Source organism: Lontra canadensis, unplaced genomic scaffold (genome assembly GCF_010015895.1).
Source record: "Lontra canadensis isolate GAN:19392208 unplaced genomic scaffold, GSC_riverotter_1.0 scaffold19, whole genome shotgun sequence".
In the NCBI taxonomy this organism is placed as follows: Eukaryota; Metazoa; Chordata; class Mammalia; order Carnivora; family Mustelidae; genus Lontra; species Lontra canadensis.
The window spans coordinates 4,396,913-4,418,142 of record NW_022631013.1 but is presented as its reverse complement, the minus strand read 5'-3'; the positions used below and the strand labels follow the sequence as shown (position 1 = coordinate 4,418,142).

At 35.7% G+C, this 21,230-nt stretch overlaps 1 protein-coding gene across 2 annotated transcripts in view; it reads right to left on the bottom strand.

The window, feature by feature from the left end:
- The window catches only part of IFT74 (intraflagellar transport 74), a 90,275-nt gene that overhangs the window by 66,892 nt on the left and 2,153 nt on the right, over window positions 1-21,230 (bottom strand). For both annotated transcript variants that reach the window (XM_032860322.1, XM_032860323.1), the window contains exons 2-8: window positions 20,811-20,946; window positions 16,896-17,031; window positions 15,840-15,888; window positions 14,032-14,130; window positions 13,823-13,883; window positions 5,253-5,312; window positions 3,846-3,907 (exon numbers count right to left, since the gene is read on the bottom strand). In XM_032860322.1, coding sequence (XP_032716213.1) covers window positions 3,846-3,907; window positions 5,253-5,312; window positions 13,823-13,883; window positions 14,032-14,130; window positions 15,840-15,888; window positions 16,896-17,031; window positions 20,811-20,930 — 587 coding nt within the window. In that variant the 5' untranslated portion in view covers window positions 20,931-20,946. The remainder of the gene's footprint in view (window positions 1-3,845; window positions 3,908-5,252; window positions 5,313-13,822; window positions 13,884-14,031; window positions 14,131-15,839; window positions 15,889-16,895; window positions 17,032-20,810; window positions 20,947-21,230) is intronic.

The following is a 21,230-nucleotide window of genomic DNA, read 5'->3' as shown; positions in this document are numbered from 1 at the left end:
TAACCAATTGGCTGTAATCATAATTCTAACAATGCAAACAGAGGTGGTTAAGAATTGTAATAAAAATCCATCATTGGGGCGCCTGGGTGGCTCAGTGGGTTAAAGCCTCTGCCTTCAGCTCAGGTCATGATCCCAGAGTCCTGGGATCGAGCCCCGCATCGGGCTCCCTGCTCGGCGGGGAGCCTGCTTCCTCCTCTCTCTCTGCCTGCCTCTCTGCCTACTTGTGATCTCTGTCTGTCAAATAAATAAATAAAATCTTTAAAAAAAAACCAAAACCCATCATTTTTACCTTCCATAGGGGTGAAAAATTAAGTGTATATATAACTGTTAGAGAAAAGGATATCTCTAAAACACTGTAACAAAATATGTTTACGAGTGAAATAATATGGTATTTTAGGTTTTCTTCATCATTATACAGAGAAGGGAGTAGTGCCTAGATGTCTATATGGAGCAGGATTGGACATGAGCTGATGGAGCTGGGAGATGGGAGCTGATGGAGCTGGGAGATGATATAAGTACAGTAATACTATTATTTTTGTGTATGTTCAAATCTTTCTATAATAAAGTTTTTAAAATGCATCTGTACTTCATAGTTCCTCAGAAAAAAGAGACTAAAGACTAAAGAGACTAAAGAATAATGTATATATACATTATATTCTGCAGAGTAGTCATTTTAAAGGTTATATCCATAGTAAATTCAGTTCAAATATCCACTGAGGGAAATAAAAACTGTTTAGGATGATATATACCCTATGAAACAGAACTGACTCACTCATTTATAATGCATATTTGCTTGTATATATAGAAACATGTTTTCAATAAAGGGCAGAAATATTGTACAAGTAATTATTTCCTACTAGATAATATCAATTTTACTTTATTGTTTTAAATCTTGGTTATAGAGATAATTTTGGAAATATAATTATAAGAGATAATTATGGAAACAAAATGCATCTTTCTCTAAATAATCTATCATTTTACCAAAATATCATTTCCTAATTTAAGAGGTAAATATTAATATTTGAAAAATGTAGTAAAATGTAATATAATTACGAATGAGCAAAGACTACATCTAATCTCTTGAGCCTGCAGTTATTGAATGTTGGCATATGAAATTGAATTAAAGCTAAGTATAATGTTATAGTACTATACTAAAGGCTGTATACTATAACTAAATTATTATGAATAGATGGTTCTATAATAAACCAGATGGTTTAGTCATACCACACTAACTGCTCATACTAAAAGAGAATGAAGTTTTTTGGACCTGCATTCTCAAGGTATGGCATTACCAACTCCTTTTGAATGTGTAGTCAAGGTAGACCCTTTGTGTTACTGAGATGTTGGTCATCTCATTAATGCATGAAATAAATCTATTCACCTGCTGCCTATAAAAGTAAACTTCATGAAGATAACTTTTTGTTCTTAATTTAAATTTCTGCTTAAAAAGGTCAGGAGAACGAATTACACTCAGACTCAATTACAAACTACAGATATTAAGAAACTGCTGACATTTCAGGACAAACCACCATATTTTAAAAACTTATTCCTTAACTAAATGAACCAAATAGACATAAAAGCCTACAACAGTCTTAAATTTATAATCTGTGAGTTATCTTTCTGGATGAAATATATATAAAACATATACATATAGTATTTATAAATCTGACCTGAATATCATATAACTGCAGATAAGTGATGAAATAAATTAGGACCTTAATGTTCTAAACTCTGTTAGGTGTTTGATGGACTACAGTTCCTTATTTACTTTATAGGTAACTAAAGGAGTTATTTTATGTATTGTAAATGATAAATATTTCCTAAATGGTTCAAAACCAGAACAGTAAAAAAGAAGTTTTCAAGTAAGAGCTTGGTCACCATGAATATGTAATTTTCTTCATAAATGGGAAGAGACTTCCGGTATTTTTAATTTTTAAGGCAGCACTTTACAGCAGTATTAAATGATAGATAAGGGAAAAAGAGGTTCCTTTGTTTTTAATCGACAAAAAAATTATATTAATCTTTCAAATGTTTTACCATTACATGTTAACATCTTATTCTTCATCAAATATTTGTTATATGCGTAAGTAACAGGACAGTGTATTTGGTGTCACAGAATTTAAGTAATTTTGATTAATTATTACCCTTATTTTCAAAGAGATTAAGACTGATAAAATTCTGAGACTAAATGTGTATGGGGTGGGAGTATATAAAATAGCTTATGTTTTATGTTTGCATAGATTCAGACAGTATTTAATTACAGCCAAAAATCAATGAAGAATAATTATGTTAACTACTGTAATTATCTGAATATTTATGTCCCTCCAAAATGTGTGTTGCAATCCCAGCACAAAGGTAATGGTATTAGCAGGTACAATCTTTGGGAAGTGATTAGGTAATTAGGGTGGAGCCCTCACAAATAGGATTAGTGCCCTTATTAACAGAGATCCCACAGGCTCAGCTGGGTGGCCCAGTCATTAAGTCATTAAGTGTCTGCCTCCGGCTCATGGCTCAGGTCATGATCCCAGGGTCCTGCGATCCAGCTCTGTATCAGGCTCCCTGCTCGACAGGAAGCCTGCTTCTCCCGCTCCCACTTCCCCCGCTTGTGTTCCTTCTCACTGTCTCTCTTTCTGTCAAATAAATTTTAAAAAAAGAAAAAGAAAAAAAAGATGCCAGAGACCCCCTTCTACCATAGCAGTATATAGCAAGATGTCTGGTATGAACAGGAAGAGGGACCTCACTAGAACGGGACCACATTGCTGCCTTGAGCCTAGACTGCCCAGCCTCCAGAACTGTGAGCAATAAATTCCTGTTATTTATAAGTTACCTAGTTTATGGTATATTGTTATAACAGCCCAAATGGACTAAAACAAGTATATCACATCTACCTATTACCTTTGCAGGCTTTTGTCACTGCCACACTTCCACTTATTTATTTTTTTTTTTAAAGATTTTATTTTATTTATTTATTTGACAGACAGAGATCACAGGTAGGCAGAGAGGCAGGCAGAGAGAGAGGAAGGGAAGCAGGCTCCCTGCCGAGCAGAGAGCCCGATGTGGGGCTCAATCCCAGGACCCTGGGATCACGACCTGAGCCGAAGGCAGAGGCTTTAACCCACTGAGCCACCCAGGTGCCCCCACACTTCCACTTATTACCAAAGTCAAAATTATTTGCTATTGGATCTTTAACCGTGTTATATAAAAAGGTGTATACACATATATGCATTAATATAACTTAATTAGAAGTTAAAAACTGAATAATGAAATAATGTAAATAGCTCACTAATAATGTGTGTTTTATTAGACTGGACCTTGAATCTCATAATTCAAATAAGTTAAAAAGCCCAGGTTAAAGTTGTAAATGGTAGAGATGAAGATGTTCTTATCCATCTTAGATTTTGAACTTACTTGAAATAGGAATTTTATTTATCTAGTCTATGAATTAATTTTATTTATCCAGATTTAGGTACTTAATGATAAATGATAGTAATTTTATTTATCCAGGATTTGGGTGCTTAATGGTAAATGAAAACAATGGATGTGTAAACAATAAAATTTGTACTGCAAATATTCAACTTTTTAAAATAAAATGCAAGGGAAGGGGCACCTCGGTGACTTGCTTGAGCTCTTGCTCTCAGCTCAAGAGCTTGAGCTCTTGCTCTCAGCTCTCACAGTTATGAGTTTGGCCCTGCACTGGGCTCCACATTGGGTGTGGAGCTTACTTAAGAAAAGAAAAATGCAAGAAAAAAAAACAAGAGAATTTATAAGGAAATAAATGACTTCCACATTAAACTGCCTAATTCAGCTCCTTAGAAGTGTTTGATTTCTAAATGGATTGTACTTACGCTTGTCTTTCAGTAAATATGATATCCATACTTTGTGTTTCTCGATCATTTTGAGCTTTAAGCTGAATGAAGAGTTAATGAAGAAGTTAGTGATAAAAAATTACTATTAAACTGAACTACTTCTTTAAAAGTTATTCTGGTCATGAACTAATTGAGAGGTTATTATAATAATCCTAATGCCACATGCAAAGTTAAAAAAAAAAAACAAAAAAAAACAGTACTTATTTCACTTAACAAACTACAACCCCCAAAAAAGGAAGTCTTTTTCACAGGCACTGTAATCTCACACCAAAAATATCCACTATTCTTTAGTGATCTATCAAATAATCCAATGTAAACTTCTTTTATGTAAATAGAATTTCTGAAATTTTTGGATGTTCAATAGTTGATTAGTAGTATGTTGATTTTAGGCCAAACAAATACAAGTTTCATCCTTAAACAGCATTTTACCTGAGTATTACTAATTGACTCTACCTGTGCATATTCAGCCTAGAATTTGGTTCTATCCCAAACAACTGACAGAACACATAAAGAAGTTTCCACATTTTACATGTGGCATTAAAAATATATTTTTTAATTGGGAATTCTGCTGTGTTCCTAAGACTAATTTCACCAAATTGTGTTTTTACAACCCCAATTTAGAAAAAAAAGTCATTGTATAAATTCTATACTTTCACAGAATAGTCTGTAAGTTTCAACCTATATCATAAGCTATATAAAAATTGTATAAATTATAAATTATATAAACTACAGGCTCTATTTATGTTATTTTCTTCCAAACGTTTGAATCAAAACAAGTTAGCTACTAATATTTCGTTTTCTACCAAAGAATCTAAGAACACTGAACACAAGTTCTCGTTAATAATCAAAAAGTATTATATCTGGCATCCTATGGTAACTATTTACTTTTCTTTCTTACTTATAGAACTTTGTAAAGATGACATTGCATTTCCAGTGAGTACTCAGCTCCATTTGTACAAATATTAAACCCAAAGTATTCCAAACTAATTTATATACAAGGAAATATAGATGAGACTCCCTAACTAATGCTGTGTGTAAGACCAGTTCAACCCAGGCTTGCAGAAAGAGACTAAAGCATATATTAGGGAGATCTGATCAAGAGGAAGAAATTTAAAAAGCAACTGAAGGGATGCCTTGCTGGCTCAGTATAGCATGCAACTCTTAATCTTGGGTTTGTGAGTTCAAGCCCCACGTTGGGTGTAGAGGTTACTTAAAAATAAAATCTTTAATAAAAAAAAGAAAGCAACTGAGGAACCTCAACTGTAATAATGGTATTTAGAATCAGAATAATACCTATTTGTAAGGTGTGTAATTTCTAGATATATGCTTTGTATTGGAAGATTTGATCTATGTAAGTCTATTGCTTATACTTGTAAATTTTCTTACCATGTTGTAATCATTCATTACTTCTTCCATTTCAGTATTGGTATTAAGTTTATCTACCAACTAAAAACAAAGATACAAAAAAAAACACTTCAGTCTTTATAAATTTTCTCTATAATTCATAAATTGGTATTCAATCTTACGAACAATGCGTAGTCATTTTAAGTGTTAATATTTCCAAGTATTGTATCTTCTAAGATAAAAACAAATATTGAGCTATCTAAGTATACACTAAGCATTTGGCCAATAAATAAGTCACATTTTTAGGGTGGCAAAGTGAGCAGTAATAAACTACTCTCCCAAAGATCATACACTGAAGAGCTTTGCCTGCTTTGAAAAGATGTCTGACCTTAAAAGAAGTGTCTGAAGAAGACAAAAGTTTGGGGAACCTATATCTGTCTGTCTCTTTTCCCCGGCAGAGAGGGTATTAACAGATTTATAAATTTATATCAGTGAAAATGCAAAATTATTTTCTTGGTCTTCTAAAAAATAAAAAAAAAATTAAAAAAAACCCAACACAGTAAGTAAGGCATCATCAGAACACCAGTAAGCTTATTTCAAAAAATCTGGCAATGACAGAAATAGCTAACATATTTAACCTTGTGCCAAACATTATTCTGGGCCTGTTGAATGTATTACACACTTCGCTTACCTTTAACAATTACTTCACAAAGAAGACACTACCCACGTTTTGCAGATAAAGAAATTCATCAAGTTGTGGAGCCAGAAACTGAACAGGAAGGCTACTAAAAGCTAACTATTTGGATAAAACTGTTTCTAAAAGACTAAGCTTTACTAACATACTATGTGTTAGTATATGCAATATTTCACTTCTGATATGAATAAGTGACACTAAGACCTAACATTTGAGATCTTACTATACGTTAGGTATTGGCTAAATGTTTTCCCTCCATTAGGAGTTAGTTCATTATCCTACAAACAACATGTTTTACACATTATTAATATTATTATATTAAGTAATTTACCTAATACATGCTACTACAACTAAAAACGGCTTTTATCTAATGTATTTCATATTTTATAAAAAAAACTTTCTCATATTTAGAACAGAACATTTACTGAAAAAATTGCGCTAAATACTAGGCTCTACAAAATGTTCCTTATGGATTTTATATAGTCCAACATATCTGAGAATTACAATATTCCATAAACAGCAAAATGTATGACTACAATATAACAATATCAAGTAGATATAGCATAATTTACCTAGCCATTATGCTAGAATGTTTATTTTATGTAACACTATTTTTTAATCTAAGTGAGATAAAAGTTACCCTATTTAAGTCCAAATGCCATTGCTGTCTAGAGAACCTACAGAGTTAGAAGGAAGAAAATTCTGACCCTAGATATTTTCATGGGGCTAAGATCACCCCAAAGACTGGAGCAGTTATGAAGAATGCCAAAGAGACTACTTCTTCAGGAAGTCCACACTGGGAAAAATTCTTGGTGGAACCTTATTTATATTACATACTCTATTTTGGCAGAAGGTAACCCCTGTATTTTGAATGGAACATAAGGATGGAGGTAATCTGTGTACTAAGTAGTTGAATTTTTAAAATTTCATGATAACTGCTCTCCATAGAAAAGCAAAATGTTTTTTCAAAGAAACAAACTTCAGTACCCAATAAATTTTAGCTACTTTTAAAATTAATATTTTAATATTGTTAGGGAAAAAATACAGGTGTGTTGCAGTACTTATAAGAGAATATATTTTTTTAAGACTGGAAGAATAGGGGTTAAGATGGTGAAGCAGTAGAAGGTCCCTATGCTTGCCTCATCCCTTGAACACACCTAGATAAATATCAAATCATTCTGAACACCCAAGAAATCGATCTGAGGACTGAGAGGAAAAAACTGCACAACTAGAGGGAGAGAAGAAACCACACTCTGGAGGCAGGACTCGTGGACATGATTTGTAGGGGAAAAGATTCATGGGTACTGTGGAGGGGAGGGAGCCCAGATCATGGAAACAGGGGGATGGGGAAAAGAGAGAGACTGAGAGAGAAAAAGAGAGAGGGAGCAGCAAACAGAGGTTCACATAACAAAAAGACTTCCCCAAAACCACTGACCAGGAAAATGAGAAGGGCTGATTATCATGAGTTTTTATAATCAGCAGAGCTCAAAGACTGGAGTTTTAGAAGTCTGCACTATGGTTGGTATGGAGCCTGGCGGGTGCTGTGGTACTCCTGTGGAGAAGGAGGGAAGAGGCCTGGGAGCAGCAAGTGCAATCCAAGGATCCCGAGACGCACTAGGAGAGATGTTTCCCCCTCCTTGACTGCACTTGGGAAAGATGGCATTGCCTCTCTGGGACAAAAGAGCTAGTGAGCACCAACTCCTTTCCTTGCACCTCAGCAGAGCAGAGACACCTGATGAGGATGGCTAACTTCGACACCCGCTCTTCACAGTGCTTTACTCCAAACTCCACACTCTGTGTTTTAGTGCAACTGCCCTTTTGGGACAAACCAGCAACAGTACAAGCACGGGCAAAAAGACCAGGACAGGTCCACCCACACCAGGTCCCTACAGGTGAGAGTTTTTAAAATTGGGCAGCCTGCCTGGGATAGAATATAAGAGTACTGCACTGCGAGGAGGCGGCGGCTTGGACAGACAGGGTGATAGCACAGATCTGAGGGATGCATGGGACACACAAGGGGAGAATGTTCTTCTGAGAGGGCTTCCCGGACAGCAACAGGGGTGAACTCCCCTCTCCATGAATGAGGGAGAGGGCTGGTGCCATTTTTCTCCCCTACCCATCAGCACGGATTGACTTCAGTGAGCAGCACAGGGCCAAGAGTGGAGGTCTGAGAGCCTTACACCAAGCCCCGCCCCCTGTGCTCTGCAGGTTCTTCTTTACTAGGGCAAGTGTACCTGAGAACCAGAGCATCAGGCCCCTCCCCCAAAAGACCGGCAGAACACCCCTCCCCCCAGCACACACCTAGTCTGATGACCACAGAGAGCCTCAAAGCTTTAGCTCTAGTGGTAACAGTATCAGGCCTATTTTAACAAGCAGACCAGAGCACACCTAGTTAAAACCTGCCACTCTGGCCAAGGTCCAAACACTCCCCACTGCAGGGAAGAAGAAACTCTGCAGAGGACTGACCTGAAGGAAAGAGCAGCCAAAACATAGCAGCAGAGTGCACACAGCATACACCAGAAACACTTGCTTAACCACTAAGCTCTGGACAGTACATGACCCCTTCTTAATAAAGCATTACTCTCAGGAGCAGGAAACATAACACACATAAAAGAAGACAAAGACCTAGACAAAATACTGAAATGGGAAGAATTCATCCCAAAAGAAAGAATAAGAAAAGGACATGGCCAGGGATCTAATCGAAACAGATATAAGTAATAAACCTGATCCAGAATTTAAAGCAACAATCATAAGAATACTACCTAGGTTTAAGAAAAACATAGAAGACACCAGGGAGTGCCTTATATTGATATAAAAGACCTAAAAAACTAGTCATGCTAAAATAATAAATGCTAAAACTGAGATGCAAAACCGAACAGATATGATGACCACAAGGATGGAAGAAGCAGAGGAATGAAAAAGTGATAAAGAAGATAAAATTAGGGGTTCCTGGGTGGCTCAGTCAGTTGAGCATCTGCCTTCAGCTCAGGTCATGATCCCAGGGTTCTGGGATCAAGACCAACAACCAGCTCCCTGGCTCAGTGGGGAGCCTGCTTCTCTCCCTCCCTCTCCTGCCACTCCTCCTGCTTGTGCTCTCTCTCTTTGTCAAATAAACAAATAAATAAATTTTTTTAAAAAAAGATAAACTTATGGAAAATCAAGCTGAAAAGAGGGAAAGAAAAATATTTGATCACGAATATAGACTTAGGGAACTCAACTATTCCATAAAGCGTAATAACATTTTTTTTTTAAAGATTTTATTTACTAGAGAGTGGCAGAGAGGGAGAGAAAGCATGTGCACACAAGCACAAGCAAGGGGAGCAGCAGGCTGAGGGAGAAGCAGGCTCCCCACTGAGGAAGGAGCCTGATTCAGGACTTGATCCCAGGACCCTGGAATCATGACCTGAGCCGAAGGCAGATGCTTAGCTGACTGAGACATGTAGGCATCCCAAGATTTTATTTATTTGTCAGAGACAGAAAAAGAATAAGCAGGGGGAGAGGCAGGCAGAGGGGGAAGCAGGCTCCCCGTTGAGCAAGAAAACTAATATGGGACTCAATCCCAGGACCCTAGGATCAGGACCTGAACTGAAGGTGGACACTTAAGCAATGGAGCCACCCAGGAGTCCCAATAACATTCTATCATAGGAGTCCCAGAAGAAGAAAAGAGGGAGAATGGGACTGAAGGGGTGGGGTTATGGACACTGGGGAGGGTATGTGCTATGGTGAGTGCTGTGAAGTGTGTAAACCTGGCGATTCACAGACCTGTACCCCTGGGGAAAATATATATGTTTATAAAAAAAAAAAAAGAGCCAGAGTAGCCACACTTATATCAGACAACTAGATTTGAAATCAAAGACTATGACAAGAGATGAAGAAGGGCACTATATCATAATTAAGGGGTTTATCCAACAAGATCATCTAACTATTGTTAATATTTATGCTTCCAACTTGGGAACACCCAAATGTATAAAACAATTAACAACAAACATTAAAAAAAAAAACCCTCATCGATAATAACACAATAATAGTAGGGGACTTTAACACCCCACTTACAGCAATGGACAGATCATCTAAGCAGAAAACAAGGAAACAACGGCTTAAACGACACACTGGACCAGATGGACTTAACAGATATATTCAGAACATTCCATCCTATAAGCAGCAGAATATACATTCTTTCCAGGGGCGCATGAGATATTCTCCAAAAACAGATCACATACTGGGTCACAAATCAGGGCTCAACAAGTACAAAGCAACTGTTACACCATGTATATTATCTTACCACAGTGCTATAGAACTGGAAGACGTCAACCATAAGACCATAAGAAAAAACTGGTAAAAACCATAATACATGGAAGTTAACATCCTACTAAAGGATGAATGGGTTAACCAGGAAATTAAAGGAGAAATAAAAAAGAAAATACATGAAAACACATGAAAACATGATGGTCCAAAACCTTAGAGATGCAACAAAAGTGGTCATAAGAGGTAAGTATATAGCAGTATAGGCTTACCTCAAAAAACAAGAAAATTTTCAAATATACAACCTAACTTCACACATAAAGGAGTTAGAAAAAGAACAGCCAGTGAAGCCTAAAGCCAGCAGAAGAAAGAAAAGAATAAAGATTAGAGCAGAAATAAATGATATAGGGATGTCTGGGTGACTCAGTCGGTTAAGCATCTGACTTTTGATTTCAGCTCAAGTCTTGATCTCAGGGTCTTGAGACTAAGCCCTGAGTCCGGCTCCATGCTGGGTGTGGAATCTGCTTAGGATTCTCTCTCTGCCTCTCCCTCTGCCTCTCCCTCCACTCATGCTGTCTCTCTCTCTCTAAAAAAGGAAGGAAGGAAGGAAGGAAATAGAAACAAAAGGAACAGTAGAACAGATCAGTGAAGCAGGTTCTTTGGGAATTAATAAAATTGATAACTCCCTAGCCAGACTTACCAAAAAGAAAAGGAAAAGGACACAAATAAACAAAATCACAAATGAGAGAGGCTAGATCACAACCAACCCACAGTAATACGATTATAATAATACTATGAAAAATTATATGCCAACAAATTGGGCAATCTGGAAGAAATGGATAAATTCCCTGAAACATATCAACTACCAAATCTGAAACAGGAACAAACAGAAAATTGGAACAGTTTGAAGCAGCAAAGAAAATGAAGCAGTAATCAAAACTCTCCCAACAAACAAAAGCCCAGGGCCAGATAGCTTCCCAGGGGAATTCTACCAAAACTTTCTTTTTATTACAATTACTGGATATTGTTATATCCACTTAGTTCTTTTCTTTTTTTAAGATTTTACTCATTTATTTGCCAGAGAGACAGAGAGAGCAAGCACAAGCAGGGGGAGCTGCAGGTAGAGACAGAGAAGCAGACTACCCACTCAGAAGGGAACCTGATGTGGAGCTCAATCCCAGGACCCCAGAATTCCAGGACCATGACCTGAGCTGAAGGCAGATGCTGGAGCCACCCAGATGCTCCTCTACCAAACATTTATTTATTTATTTATTTATTTAAATTTTTTTTTTTTTAAAGATTTTTTTATTTGACAGAGAGAGAGATCACAAGTAGGCAGAACAGTGGGCAGAGAGAGAGGGGAAAGCAGGCTCCCCGCTAATCATGGAGCCTGACATGGGGCTTGATCCCAGGACCCTGAGACCATGACCCGAGCCGAAGGCAGAGGCTTTACCCACTGAGCCACCCAGGCGCCCCTCTACCAAACATTTAAAGAAGAGTTAATACCTATTCTTCTCAAACTATTCCCCAAAAATAGAAATGGAACGAATACTTACAAATATACTTACAATACTTACAAACTATGAGGCCAGAATTACCCGGATTTCAAAACCAGACAAAGATTCCACTAAAAAAGAGAACTACAGGCCAATATCCCTAATGAATGTGGATGCAAAAATTCTCAACAAAATACTAGCAAATCAAATCCAACAGTACACCTAAAGAATCATTCACCATGTGAATCCCACCATTTTTTTCCATTGGATAATGGAAAATCCCACCAAGTGGCATTTATTCCTGGGTTACCAGGGTGGTTCAATATTTGCAAATCAATCAACATGATACAGAAGGTTAGTATCCCAAAATCTATAAATAAATGAATTCAGAAAAAAAAAAAAAAAAAAGAATTGAGGGCGCCTGGGTGGCTCAGTTAGTTTAGCATCTGCTTTCAGCTTAGGTCTTGATCCCAGGGTCCTGGGATCGAGTCCATCATCAGGCTCCCTGCTCATTGGGAAGCCTGCTTCTCTCTCATCCTCTGCCTCTGCCTGCCACTCCTCCTGCTTGTGCACTCACACTTTCTCTCTCTCTCTGTCAAATAAAGAAATAAAATCTTAAAAAAAAAAAAAAGAACTTATGAATTCAATCTCCAAAAAACAAAGAATCCAGTTAAGAAAAAGGCAGGAGATACGAACAGACATTTTTCTAAAGAAGAGAGATGGCTAACAGACACATGAAAACATGCTCAACATTACCTATCATCAGGGAAATACATATCAAAACTATAAAGAGATACCATCTCACACCTGTCAGAATGGCTAAAAATAACAACATAGGAAACAACAGAGGTTGGTGAGGATGCGGAGAAAATAGAAGGCTCTTGCACTGTTGGTGGGAAAGCAAACTGATGAAGCCACTCTAGAAAATAGTATGGAGGTTCCGCAGAGTTAAAAATAGAACTACTCTATGATCCAGCAATTGCACTACTAGATACTTGCCCAAAGGATACAAAAGCACTGATCTGAACAGACATATGACCCCGATTTTATGGCAGCACTATCAACAATAGCCAAATTATGGAAAGAGCACAAATGTCCAACGACTGAGGAATGAATATTGCCTGATGGATAAAGATGTGATACACACACACTCGTGTGCGCGCACATGCTGAAATATTACCCAACCATAATAAAGAATGAAATCTTGCCATTTGGGCTGACATGTATGGAGTTAGAGTGTATTATGCTATGTGAAGTAAGTCAATCAATAAAGACAAATACCACATGGTTTCACGCATATGTGGAATTAAACAAACAAACAGGGGAAAGAAAAAAAAAGAGAGAGGGAAGCAAACCATAAAAGAGACTCTTTTTAAAAAAAAATATATATATATATATTTTTAAAGATTTTATTTATTTGACAGAGATAGATCACAAGTGGGCAGAGAGGCAGGCAGAGAGAGGGGTAAGTAGGCTCCCCGCTGAGCACAGAGCCCAATGCTGGGCTCAGTCCCAGGACCCTGGGATCAAGACCTGAGACGAAGGCAGAGGCTTTAACCCACTGAGCCACCCAGGCGCCCCTATTTATTTATTTGACAGAGAGAGCACAAACAGGTGAAGTAGCAGGTAGAGGGAGTGGGAAAAGCAGGCTCCCTGCTGAGCAAGGAGCCCAGTGGGTACTTGATCCCAGGACCCTGGGAGGGTTAAAGAGGCTTTAACCCACTGAGCCACCCAGGTACCCCCATAAAAGAGACTCTTAATGACAGAGAGCAAACTGTGGGTGATGGAGGGAGGTGAGTGGGAATGGGCTAGACGGGTGATGGATATCAAGGAGGGCAGTTGTGATGAGCACTGGGTGTTATACGTGAGTGATGAATCACTAAATTCTATTCCTGAAACTAATATTACACTGTATGTTAACTAACTAGAATTTAAATAAAAATATGAAACATTAAAAAAAAGAGACTGGCAGAATATATATCAATCTGTTAAACCAAATTATTTCTGGGTAGGGAAATGAGGGAAAAAGAAAAGTGATACTTTAATGGTACACTTTCCCTGCTTTCAATCTTTTATCATAAGCATGTATTCATATAGTATTTGGTATTTAAAATAATATATTTTTAAAGTAGCAAAAAGCAATAAAAATCTTCAAAAAAATCTCAGAAAAGAGAAAATACCATGTTGTAGTCTGCTAGTTGTCCTTGAAACTCTTTGATTTCAACAGCTAAAGTCTCAGCTCTGCAAGCATAAAACAAATATTCATAAACACATAAGAGCACTACAAACATTATGTATAACTATAAATTCATTAAACTTCTGAAATTACATTAAATGTTGCCTATTAATAAGAAAGTTCTTGTATAATTTTAACTCCAAAATTACTTACCTCTTTTCATATGACAAATATACTGAATTCTCTTGATTGTACATTTCTATCTCTTTCTGAAGTTTATTAATTTCTGTTGTAAGTTCACTTATTTTACTTCTAAATGAAAAGAAACAAGAAAGTGAACAATACTTCTAAAACAGAAAAGAGCCTTTCTAGTCAAACAAAACAAACTTCTCATAAATGTGTAACAATATAAATGGTTTTGTGAAATTTCACTAAAGAAAGAAAAACAATTTATGTGGCTTATTTAACTAAGAATGAGGCATATTCCAACTTTGACAAGACACTGAAAGAGAGGGCGCCTGGGTGGCTCAGTTGGTTAAGCAACTGCCTTCAGCTCGGGTCATGATCCTGGAGTCCTAGGATCGAGTCCCACATCGGGCTCCCAGCTCCATGGGGAGTTTGCTTCTCCCTCTGATCTTCTCCCCTCTCATGCTCTCTCCCACTCTCTCTCTTAAATAAATAAATAAAACTTAAAAAAAAAAAAAAGAAAGAAAAAGAAACTGAAAGAGATTCTCTAATCATTAAGATGAATTAGGACCAGAATGTAAGCCTGGTCAAACTAATAATCTTTAGACAGAAGTAGATACTTAATTGTCACCCTTATAGCTCCTGCTACCCTCTAGGACAGGGCTTCTCAAAAGCAGCACTACTATATTTTAGGTCATTAAAGAATAGTCTGGCAGTCTGGCAGTTATGAAGGGGCTATCCTGTCTACTGTAGGATATTTAACAGTATTCCTGGTCGAGGTATTGGTAGCACAACCCCTCAACCCCAGTTGTGACAACCAAATATGTGCCTAAAAATTGTTAAATATTCTCTAGGGGGCAAAATACTGCCAGGTGAGAACCACTGCTATAGCATCAAACAGTTACATGAATAGCTAGAACTATTCTTTTATGCAGAAGCACAAATCCTGGAGAAGCAAGGAAATGCAACTACGAAAAATAGTTCTATATCTTTTTCTTTTAATTAAACAGTGGCTGGATATTAAGAGATGCTATACAACTGATGGTCTAACTACTTTTTTTTTTTTTTTTTGCTGATGTTAGTTCAGCTTAATGCTAACTAATGGACTGATGGGGAAAACCTACACTTCTCTTTATTGACTTCTAGAAGTTTGAGAATCATACACGATCCTGGTAATGAAGTAATGAAAGAATCCAAAGAACTGAGAAAGAAAATAGAACTTTTAGGACATGATAGAAGTATGGATCAAATGAAATGGAAATAAGAGAAAAAGAAGATCTAGATGAGCCAAGAAGAAAACAAAGTAAAATGGGAAAATAGAGTAGGACATCTGAACAAGACAAAGGCAGATTGAGAAAAAGAAAAAAGTTCTCAATTTAGAGCTTCATACTTAAGAGCAACATAATAAACCTTCTGAATTAATTAAAATTAGGTCACACTTGTAGCAAATGACCAAATATACATTTATGTAAAAACCTACACTAGTTAATAAATCATAAATAAGTATAAACATTTTCCCTTTCTTATTAGATGCAACTAGTGATATGTCAGTGGTATGAATAATATATTCCAGAGAATTAGTGAGAAGAAGCATGAAAGATTATTCTTATCATTATAACAACAATAGTGAACTTGACATAAATAGTTCATCTACATGCAAATACATTAACAATTTAAAATCTCACCCTAACTGTATTATCATATATATTTTGTAACATAGCCAAATTAACCAGAAATTATATCAGAAGACAAAATAATTCTTAGAAATCAAAAGATACCTAATTATCTTAATACCAGAGTTAAAACTTCATAATCATACATAGGGAAAAACATACCGAAGAAGCCCAAGATAGTAAGATTTGTCTAAAATTTGCCTCTGGGGACCTAAAAAAAAAAGTTTTTAATTATTACTGTTCAGTTTGGAAATGCCACCAAAATAGCAAACCAAAGCACAACCATAGTTATATTCCACCATTCTGATAGTCTTTATTTATGCTCCAGTAAAGTTGATAATCAAGACAAATCATTAAAATCGTAAAGAACACTGGGGCACCTGGCTGGGCCAATCAGTAGAGCATGTGACTCTTGATCTCAGGGTAAAATGAAAAGAGAATATCTCAGAATCATGTCATAATGGAAACTTGAATTAAGACCAGAAAAATGGGACTAGAGGTAGGGCTGTTAAGACAGCAGACTCTATAGGTCAGGTTAACCTAATGCAAACTGAGAAAGTCTAGAACAGGTTTATCCAAGAGAACTTTCTGCAACAATGGAAATATTCTATATCAGCACTGTCCAATAAAGTAGCTACTTGGGATTATTGAGCACTTGAAATGTGGCTGATGCTACTAGACAGCTGATTATTTATTTTACCTAATTTTAATTAATTATAGCTAATGTAGCTATTGATTATCATAATGGACAGTGCAGATTTAGACTGAATTTCTCAATGCAAGAGATTATGACTTTTCATAATTTATCTCTGAGACAAACTCACTATAAAGCACTTCACCATGCTTTGATTTATATATATCACAAACCAATTTTTTAATCATAACATGTAGTGTACTATTATGCCTTTTTAAATACAGAGGCATAAGGAAACATGCAGTAAAAATTTATATATTAGCCTTAGTCCCTTACTTAAGGATTTACATATTATAATGAAGCATTAATTATCAGAAAGAGTAACACTTTTTTTTTTTTTTAAAGATTTTATTTATTTGAGAGAGCAAGCACAAGCAGGGAGAGTGGCAGAGGGAAAGGGAGAAACAGACTCCCCGCTGACCCCTGCTAGATCATGAGCCAAAGGTAGATGCTCAACTTACTGAGCCACCAAAGTGCCCCTGTAATACTTCTTAAATAGAATATACTCATCTTAAAATAGATACCTTTCATTCCAGTTTTCATTCCACTCAAACCTTGTTGTGTTACAGGACGGTCAGCAACTTTGATTTGAGAAGAAAGAACTCCTCCTGTCCCTATGGGACCACCACGAGAGGCTGGTCTTGCTGTTCCAGGTGGCATCTACATGAAAAACATGATTGCAGTTTTAGTAAACTAGAAAAATACTATACCTCCTACTACTGTTAAGAGTGAAAAGATAATATATTTTAAAAATTAAAATTCTATTTAATTTGTAAAGCATTCCTTTTTTTGAATTTCTGAAATATGAAATATTAAGTGAAATTCTTTAACATTTAAAATTCTGTGAACATTAAATAACACATTTCTTTAAAATGTAAAATTATAAAAAAATTTAAATTCTATTTATAGAATATAAATTTCAAGTCAACTGTATTCTATATTTCAAGAAAAATAAGTTAAATAGACACATGAATAAAATTCTATGTGTAGACATTATTTATAATACCTCTAAATTGGAAAGGAACTAAATATATACCTATCTGTCCTTATTTAACCATAGGAAATGGTTGAATAAGTTGTAATATATTAAAAAAAGCTTATAAAACAGTATTCATAATTTCACTTTGTAAAACAAAAAGTAGGGAGAATTATATAAGAAGCAGTAACAATGGTTATCCTCATATAAAATAATATTATAGTTCATTTTTATGTTACCCTTTTCACAATTTTATGTTTTCAGCATTATTACAGTAAGTGTATATTACATTCAAATCACAAAAGAAGAAAAAATTTTCATTTTTAAATTGAAGCTATATATAATCCTATCACAAGATAGCCAAGTAAGTGTTAAAGGATTACATCATTCAACAAGCATTCATATTATTACTCCACATGATTCTCTATGTCAGGTCTGCAAAATCCAATATAACATTATATACTTTGAGGAAAGAACAAAAGATTCCCTTCTTGGGGCATCTAGGTGGCTCAGTCAGTTAAACATCTGCCTTTGGGTCCTGGAATTGAGCTCCATGTCATCCAGCTCCCTGGTTCTAACTCTCTGCCCCTACCCCTTGTGCTTTCTCTCTCAAATAAATAAATAAAATCGGCCGGAGAAAAAAAGATTCCCTTCTTGTCAGTTCTTACCACATGGACAGGTTGGGAAAGTATGAGACCACCCGACCCTGTTCCAAGTTATCCTTCTTTTGTTTCTCTTCCATCCTTTCTTTTTTTCCCACTCTCTGCCAAAGAATGTAGTAGTAGATTAAATATGTAGTAGACACTTTAGATAGGGATTATATATAACCATTGTCATTCATTTTGACTGTCTTTAATACTGTTAGCTGCTACTCCCTAATCCTATCAGCTAACATAATTCTTTTTTTTTTTAAGATTTTACTTATTTATTTGACAGATCACAAGTAGACAGAGAGGCAGGCAGAGAGAGGGGGAAGCAGGCTCCCTGCTGAGCAGAGCCCAGGACCCTGGGATCATGACCTGAGCCGAAGGCAGAGGCTTTAACCCACTGAGCCATCCAGGCGCCCCAACTAACATAATTCTTAAGTGATTCTGAGAATTACATGGTAATTTACTGGGGGGCCAGGGGGCAGCAACAATAAAACATTCCGAAGAATATGCTGGACACAGAAACACTGTTTACCACAAATTCAAACTAAACTAGTTCAGGGTTATCCTGAGTAATCTTTGGAAGAGAATGCTAAATCTCTTCCCAGGTAAACTTTACCAAATGAAAATACAGAGAAGTATAAATTAACATTACACACATTTAAAAGAATGAATAGACATATGTATTCATATGAAAATATACTTACAATATATTATTGAAAATAATGGATAAGATACATAATAATGTATGTAGTATTATGGTCATTTTAGAAAATACTAGAATCATATAATCTCATATGCATGTGTGTTAGTATTTGTAAAGGAACAGAAAAAAGTCTGGAAGGATTCACAGCACACTGCTGACAATAGTTATACCTGGTTTAGGAAGGAACTCTGACACTTCTCCTTTGTATGTTTTACAGCAAGCATCAATATTTTAAAAAACTACAAACATTAAATGGGTAAAGCACATGGCACTGAGTAGGTGGCCAGTAAGTATCCGCATTCTTTTATGAATACTTAATTAGCAAGCATAAATTCTTACTAAAATAAAAATACTTAGAAGCTCAGTACCATGTATGTGAAGACTTTAGAAAAATCATTTCACTATAAGCTGATGATGTTGATAGTATTACCTGAAACTCCAGAAAAATCCAAAAAGTTTAAGAAAACCTGACTTTACCAAATTTTTCCCTCCAAAAATTACTATACTTCTTATGAATTCAACACAGGACCCAGCATTATCTCTAGTTTGCAATTAGTCTACTGTGTAAACTTGACATACAAGGAGTTGAAATCATGTGTTGCAAGCATCAGAAAAATTAATATGAATATTCTGGCATATTAATTTCTATGTATGTATAAATGTATATTTTTACATTCAATTGGCACCACACTGCTTTTTACACTTAATACTGTATTATAAAGACATATAAATTCCTCAAATACTCTTTGAAAATAATTTTTTTTTTTTTAAAGATTTTATTTATTTATTTGACAGAGATCACAAGCAGGCAGAGAGGCAGGCAGAGAGAGGAGGAAGCAGGCCCCCCGCTGAGCAGAAAGCCAGATGCGGGGCTCCATCCCAGGACTCTGAGATCATGACCTGAGCCGAAGGCAGCGGCTTAACCCACTGAGCCACCCAGGCGCCCCTGAAAGTAATTTTTAATGACTACTTAATAGTCTATTATAGGGATAGATATGTCATAATTTATTTAAGATTTACCTGTTGTGAGGTAATTTAAGTTGCTTTCAAACTTTCACTATTATAATTCTAATGAAACTGTAATAATCATCTTTACAGGGTATTATTCTACTTAGAATTATTAGTTTATAATGTTTATCCAATTTTTTCTAATGTGGTGTACATTTCCCTTACTGATTTATGACACTCCCCATTTCACATTAAGCTATTAACACTTTCTAGTTTGTTTCTAGGCTGCTGTGGCAACCAAATATGTCTTATTACTTATAATGTATTTTTATATTAGAGTATGGTACTTTTCCTTATTTTTGCTTTTTTATTGTTTTAGATGAATTTTAGAATAGTTTTATATGATATCTCGTGTAATTTTGATGGAACATAGGTTTCATAGCCTTACTATATATAGAAAAAGAGCTCTTACAAGTTAGTAAAGTTTGCTTTCTCATTTTAAGATTCTGAACTCTATGACATATATGTTGCAAATATTTTTTACCGATTTGTCATTTTTAACTTTTTATGGTGTTTTCAATTTTTAAGAATTCAAATATGTAAATATAAAATACTTTCCTTATCAGTATTTGGCGTTTCTGTTTTACAAAGGCCTAGTCCACACCAAGTTTATATGAAGTACTTGCCTATATTCTCCTCTAGTATGTTGATGGTTTCATTTTTCAAATATGAAGTTTCTAAAACATCTAGAATTCTGTGTGAGGGAGGGTTCAATTTTTAAAAATAAATGGTTTACCCATTATTTGAATGCAGTACTGAATGCTTCATGTTTTTCTATTTTGAAATGTCACCTTAATCATTATGTTCTAATGTATGTCTAATTTTATTTGTCTATTCCATTTCATTTGATCCAGGCACCAATAAACTATACCACTTAAATTATTGTACCTTTAAAATAAATTTGAGTATCAGTATTAGCAGACATCTTCTCTCAATAATGTCTTTCAGACATCCTCCCACATTTATAATTCTAGGTTTTTCCCCCCAAAAAATCATGTATAACAGTATGCTGACAGAATAAAGAAAGAACAAATAAGAATTATTATAGACAGGCTTTCCAACTTCTACCAGGACATACGCCCAAGAATTGTTTGAAACTTACTCCAGTTGCCACTCGAATATTTCCTGATGGGGGTCGTATTCCAGAAGGAGGTCTTCCAGGCAACCCAATTCCACCACGAGAAACAGGGCGAGCTGCTGAAGGTTTGTGATTACTGGCCATTTGTTCACTTTAACCACTATTTGGAAACAAGAAACAGTTCAATTCTCCTTTGTATTTTCTATAGCAAGACAATGGAAATCCACATACCTTTCCTTTGAACATTTAATCCACAGTAACTTTTCTTGCAAATTGCCATTCCAAGTACTACTTCAAGGCTAAACCTGCTTCATTTCGTTCAAATTTGACATTATTACATTTAAAATGGAACCATGAAATCATTTACTATAATATGCCTTCCTCAGTTCCCTATTTTCTTACCAAAATGCAAGGCCCTGTCTTGAGCTCTTCCCATATTCTAGT